This window comes from Sceloporus undulatus, chromosome 6 (assembly GCF_019175285.1).
Source record: "Sceloporus undulatus isolate JIND9_A2432 ecotype Alabama chromosome 6, SceUnd_v1.1, whole genome shotgun sequence".
Taxonomy (NCBI): Eukaryota; Metazoa; Chordata; class Lepidosauria; order Squamata; family Phrynosomatidae; genus Sceloporus; species Sceloporus undulatus.
Window position 1 is genome coordinate 101715063 of NC_056527.1, and position 6615 is coordinate 101721677.

At 42.3% G+C, this 6615-nt stretch overlaps 1 protein-coding gene across 5 annotated transcripts in view; it reads right to left on the bottom strand.

Moving 5' to 3' along the window:
- NDRG2 (NDRG family member 2) overlaps positions 1–6615 on the bottom strand; it is a 46416-nt gene that overhangs the window by 30559 nt on the left and 9242 nt on the right. For 3 of the 5 annotated variants that reach the window (XM_042471524.1, XM_042471523.1, XM_042471527.1), the window contains exons 2-3: positions 5838–5920; positions 2365–2409 (exon numbers count right to left, since the gene is read on the bottom strand). In XM_042471524.1, the coding sequence (XP_042327458.1) occupies positions 2365–2409; positions 5838–5915 (123 nt within the window). In that variant the 5' untranslated portion in view covers positions 5916–5920. The remainder of the gene's footprint in view (positions 1–2364; positions 2410–5837; positions 5921–6615) is intronic. The other 2 variants (XM_042471526.1, XM_042471525.1) reach the window with 1 other exon arrangement.

The window sequence follows — 6615 nt, forward strand, 5'->3', positions numbered from 1 at the left end:
AATTGTGGCTCACTACTTGGGTTCACTACTATAGGGAACCATTAAATAAAACTGAATTTGTAACCCAGCTAGACAATATTTAAAATCCTAACAGCTGCTAAGGTTTGCAAGCCAAGTCTCCTGGATTCCCTCTCTAACTCTGCAATGGGATGAAATGCAAATGTAATAGGGTCAAGCACAGGACTTTGCTAACATTTAGTTCTGTTAGTTAGATAGATTTGGGCAGCCTAGGCTGCAGACTTAATGTAGTTTGATCCCGCTTTAACTGCCATGGGTCAGTGCTACGGAATTCTGGGATTTGTAGTTTGGTGAGCTATTTAGCCTTCTCTGTCAAAGAGCTCTGGTGCCACAACACACTACAAATCTCAAGATTCCATAGGATGGAGCCATGACAGTTAAAAGTGCTGTCAAACTGCATTCATTCTGCAGTATGGCAGCATCCCTAGTTTCTCGCAGCTTCAGATCCTCCTCCAGAAAATGGGCACAAGCCAGACGTACCTTGTGTAAGGGCAGACTTATGTAACAAGACTTTTGCAATCAGGAAGTCTGACATTTCAACTATACAAAAGACTGTTGACCTAACCTGACAATAACCCCATATTTAAACATCCCTACTTTTCCATTTGGGTAAGAGAGAGGCATCAAGATGGTGCTTTGCTGAAGACTAGCCAACAAGGTCATGACTACGCAACTGGGCTTGTTACACTTTTAGCTAGATGACAGGCCAACGCTCCAACAGGTGCAGCTTTCCACAGCTGGTGAGGCACTGGATTTCCCAATAAATATAGCCAATAAACAGCTAAGGCTGCTCCTATGCCCTTGAAAGTAGCTTGATTTGCAAGAACTGAAAAAACCCAATGCTTTTTTGTAGAACAGAGTTAAGCATGATCACTAAAGAACAATTTTAAAAACCCATAAAACCCATTTTAAAAAAATTTAAACTATTTCTTTTATATATATACAGTATGTATGTGTGTGTGTGTATATATATATATATATATATATATATATATATATATATTAATGTGTCGGACTACACCAATATAGGACTAAATCATAACATTTAAGCAGCAAAATGCAGTTCAGATGTTATAGCCACTAATTAAAATAATAATTGTTCCTTTAAAAAATGCTCCTTTAAAGCATGTTGTCTTCATTGAGTTTACGTTATTTGCAGCCCTGAATGGCATTTCTTCCACCATAAAATAAAGTGAGTAAAAAGAAGCAATCGACACTGGACAGTAGTCTAACAATGAATAACTGCCAATAAACTGTTGACGTTCAAATGTTTAAATTCGGTCATTGATATTCAAGTAGGACATTTGGGGAAAAAATCAATTAAAAGTCATTTGGTTTAAGCCAACTTGGTTTAAAACAGCCAACCTTGTTGGTAATGCCTGGGGCTTAAGTCACTGTTGTAAGCAAAGGAACAAGGGTGTTGGTAACATTTGGCAACCCCAAGACATGTAATTATTTAAGACTGGGGAGTAGGAGTTGGAGTGAGAAGAATTTTTAACTTAAACTCAATTCTAGTTTGACCTGTTCCTGTCTTTATTGGCCAATGGACCAAGTGGCAGAGTGTTAGAATATTGGTTAGAAGGCTACAACTTGGAAAAGTGCATGCTACAAATCACAGCCAACCAACAAAGAACAGGCTGGACTCAGAGCCAGGACTCCTGGGGAGAGCTTGTCACTTCTTTCCCCCTTTGGCAAGGTTTTTGAGCATTTCACGATTACATAACAGCAAAACTGGGGTAGGGAGTGGGGAGGGATACCATTCACTGGTACAGTATGTGTGCTGAATGTCAATTTTCCTCTGAATTTCCAAATAAAAGACCCTAATCTGAAACTCTGGAGATCTGTGGCCACTCAAAGTAAAGGAGCAAAGGAGCAGTGAGCCCAGGAGAGTAATGGTCTGACTTGGTATAAATAAGGCACCATCCTATGGTTTATAGTGCCTTTGTCATTTATCCCTGTGCCTTCAAGTTGTGTCCAACTTATGGTGACCCTAACATGGTGTTTTCTTGGCAAGATTTGTTCAGAGGAGGTTTGCCATTGTCTTCCTCTGAGGCTGAGAGAAATGACCCCAGTTCAAAATACTCATTATACAGTATATCAAGTAGCTCCCACAATTGCTCCCTATTCTGCTTCCACTGACTCACAGAGACAGAATACATGGCTGCCCTCTTCCGCAACCCCATAATATCTATGACTGGCAGTAATCCAAAGGAAGGAGAGTTCACTGAAGACAAATGGAACTCTTCCTTCAGTTTGGCTTTTCTGATGATGGGGATTTTAGCAGGCATGGGGAACCCCATTTTAGAACCCATTAAATGAGATGGAAAAGCTGAGGCAAGGCATTACCTGGCCGTGTTCCTGCAGAAGTTTGGCTGTTATCAGTTCAGCATCCTAAAACACAGAGAAAGAAAGAAAAGGGAAGGGAAAGACACACAGACAGAGAAAGTGCAAGAAGGTAGGAAGTAAGTGAGGAAGAAGAATCAAAGGGAGAGGTAGGAGCTGGGGGAAGGAAGCAGAGTGTGCAGAATTTCCTTGCCACTGACTCTTAAAACTGGCATGGAAAACAAGCAGGCACTGTGCAAGATGGGTTCACCAAAAAAACTAGCTATATTCTAGAGCTGCAGCAAGGCTGCATCAACAGTGCAGAATTGATGCAGTTTGACACTGCTTTAATTGCCATGGCTCAATGTTATGGGATTCTGGGATTTGTAGTTTTGTGAGGTATTTAGTCTTCTCTGACAGAGAGCTCCAGTGCACTATACAGACCCCAGGATTCTATAATATAGAGCAAGGACAATTAAAGTGGCATCAAACTGCATTAATTCTGCAGTGTGGCAGCAGGACAGTTATCCATGGGCTTTGTTTCATGTTTCCAGTTGGCTAAAGTATTAATATGCTGGGAAGATCAAAAGCTGCAAAAAAGGAAGGCCTGACAAAGTACTCCTGAGTCGTGGATAAAACTGTTTGGACTGCAATCCCCAGCAGCCCTTGCCTGCATAAATGATGATGAGAAGTTGTGGGAGTTGTAGTTCAACATCATCTGGAGGGCCACACATCCTACATTCCTGGTTTATAGTACAAAGCCCATCCACAGTGTTCTCAGCAATTTGCTAAGAGTTGCTCCTTAAGCTCTGCCAATAAACCGACGTCACAGGGTATCTGTTGCTGGAAAACAAGTAATAAAAAGATATTGACTTCTCTGCAATGTTCATCACAATGGCTGAGTAGCCTTTGTACAAAATGCATATGCAGGACTGCAAGTGTTTTCCTTCTCCCCCTAACAGGGCTCCTGTGACTTTTAACAGCTGTATAAAATAACAGCTGTATAATAAGCAGGAAATTATAGGGAAAAAATCCTTCCCCATCAGTGCATCTGCCTGAGTGCCATACAAATGGTAAATGGTCTGGGATGGGACTTATGCGCCCTCCAGATATTGTTGAACTGCAACTCCTAACATTCCTAATTATTGGGTAGGGCTGCTGAGAGTTGCAGTGCAACAGCATTGGAAGGGTTGCACACTTCCCACTCCTGGTCTAGAAGCATTGACCTCCCCCCCAGAAATAAGTGATAACCTGGACTGAGTATCCCTTGCAAATAGAAATTTAAGCATTGTTTTCCTTGTGCTATCTAAACACACAAGTCCAAAGTTTGTCAAGACCAGATTATCACAGTCATCCAGAAAGGTCAAATGCAGTAAAAAAAAATTGTTCACAGCTCAGCGGTCCAGCTTCAAAACATGACAACACACTAACCGTGTTTTGACAAAGTTCTACCTCAGTCGCATTGTCAATAATGCTACTATAGTGCAGCAGTTCTATTGCTGAAAAATACTCGAAACATGCAAGTGTTTTGTTATTTGTTGACTTTACTCTGCACACTGAGAACTCAAATGGTTTCATACCTATGCATGGATAAATGTCATCAGAGTATTATCTACCTTTGGGAAGTGTTCTAGGTCTAGTATGGGACTAAAGTCAATCACTTGAGAGGGACGTATCCCCTGAATAACAACTTGATAGAATTTAAAAGAGATAGACTTACACCACTGTTCACAGAGAGTTCTTTGCACAGAAACTGCCAACAGTGGCTCCAAATGTATTTTGTGGTGGGACTTTTTAGGACCAATCTCATCATTAGAGAGAGTGAGCAAATGCTGGCAAGCAAGGACAAATGACAAAGTGTTGGAGGATAAAACTTTGTGTACATGTGTGTACACCACATGGTCTGTCCTGCACTCTCTAAGTGAGCCTGGTGACTTCAAACGTTGGTGTGGAAGGAGCCACTCATTTACCACCACTGAGTATAATTATATTGCCAGTTTACTCAAGCTCTGTATGTGGAATGGGTGCAGAGAGAGGATAATATTTTGTCCTTCACCTCAAGAAATTTTTATGCCAGCCTTGAGCACAAAGGATGGCCAGATGCAAAAGAGGACAGGCTTCTGCACCTTTCATAAGTTGTGCAGAAGAGGAAATTGCCACATAATTCATCATCCAAATAACTTCTGTTGAAACTCTCTTTTCAGCATCATTATGGTGCAGGTGCCTTGTCATCCTTTGGTATCTGGCCACTCTACATGGAGGAAGTCCTGAGTGGGTCCTTGCCATTCTCACTGCTGCCCATCTGCTTGCTCCTTTCTACTTAAGATTCAGTGACTCAGGAAGAGGGCAAGAAAAGAGGAGGTTGCTGCTGTCTTGTCACACCCTGCATTTTTAGAAAGGACAGATAAATAGGCAGACACAGCAAAGAGGGCAAGGAGGAGCAGGAGCAAAAGAGAACATCAGGAGGGTCTCAAGTGTTTTGGGAGAGGACGTCTTACTGGAATGTGAACTGTGGCCAATGCCTCATAATGACAACCTTTGATGTTGGCATTGGCGCCCATTTTGAGAAGGTTTGCCAGTACTGCACTCTAACACTGTACTTTGAACAAAAACACAAGGCACAGAAATCAGCAGGTGATTGCGTTTATCTCCGTGGTGTGAAAAGTTTGTCCTGCTGTTTTCTGCATGCCCAAATGGCTGTTGAAAGCCATGAGACAAAGCAGAGCTGGGCATTTGCTCCTAGTCAGCTGGCCACTATAGTTCCAAGTAAGTTTTAATTTTTTCATGCCGCACAAGGGAACCTATGAAAATGATTGCACAGCATTTCATGTGACCAAAGGCACATCTCTGTTATTGGCTGTGAACTGTATTTAGACAGAAATCCAATCATTACTTGTTGTGTGCATAGCAGGTGTGTATGTAGGTCAAGATAAGTATCTCTGCATTTTAGCCACTTTCCCTATCAAAACAGGATCACACTGTTGCATCTTGTTCCTCCATCACCTCTGATCAGAGTTCTAGAAGCTCCACAGATTTGGCCTGCAGTAATTTATAGCTTGATAAAAAATCCCATGTTTTGCTTTAGGGAGAAATCATGGTGATAATTACAGATCAATGCGACACACTTCTGTACCCAGAAAAGTTACTGTGTATGATCTCAGGATCCTCTAGCCACTGGGCCTACTTGCTAAAAAATTCTAGGAACTGTCATCCAAAAAACCTAGTCAACTGACCCGTAAATAACTTTTCTAAGGTCTGGGAGAGTGCACAGTTTCAACACAGAAGATCCCAAGCATGCAGAGGTTGTAGACGGACCAACCGTCAGACTTAACACAAAGCCTGCTTTGTTGGCATCTGCTTTGCCATCCTGTCTCAGCTGGGTAAAAGCAAAGAGGGAAAGAGGTGGGACTGGACGATTTAGGAAATGCTGGTGGGAGGTTAAAAGAGTGATCACAGGGTGGGAGGGAAAAACTGAGGAAACCTGCTCTTTTGCTTACCTTGCCTGGATCAGGTGCTCCTGGGGATTGCAGAAGTGGCTTCCCCTCCGTGATCTGCACTTCCTGAAGTTCCGTCATGGCACCTGGAGAAAAAGATGAAGGTATCGACATCAAACACCTTGTTTGTTAGGGAGTTTCAGCTGATGTGTCTTACAGTCTATTGACTGGGATTGGGAAGACTATTCAGACTCTGCTTCCTGATGCTCTGCATTGTCTTAGGACCATTTCAGTGATGCATGTTCCTCATTTGATGACTACACCATCAAGTGATGATTAAGAGAGTGAATGAGATATATTGGTTGTTAATAGCTTCACGTCAACAGAGAGGTGAACTGGCTCTGGTGTTTAGTCCAAACTTCAAAGAAACTATTCAAGCTGCCGAACCTTACCTCCAAATAGTTCAGCATCATGGGTAACTCCTTTAAAGTTTGGACTAAAACCCTGAGTAGATTCTCCATCCCACTGACATGGGCATCATCATCTGCTACTGTCCCAGATCTAACTCCAATAAAGGAACTTACATTATCGTCACCATCTGGTCACACAATCCGCTACCAGGTCTGGCCCTAACACTAGGCAGAGATGCCAGATGCTAAAGGAAATGGGATGGATAGAGGTATGTGTGCCACTAAGACCTGCTCTGTAACCCTTAAACCACCAAGTTTTTCTCATGGCTAATGAAGGATGCATTGTTGCCAGTACTGAAGAAAGATTGAGTTGTTAGCTTTTGGATATGAAATGAACGCAAGGTGAGGGTGGTTGCCATCTTGCTCTTTGC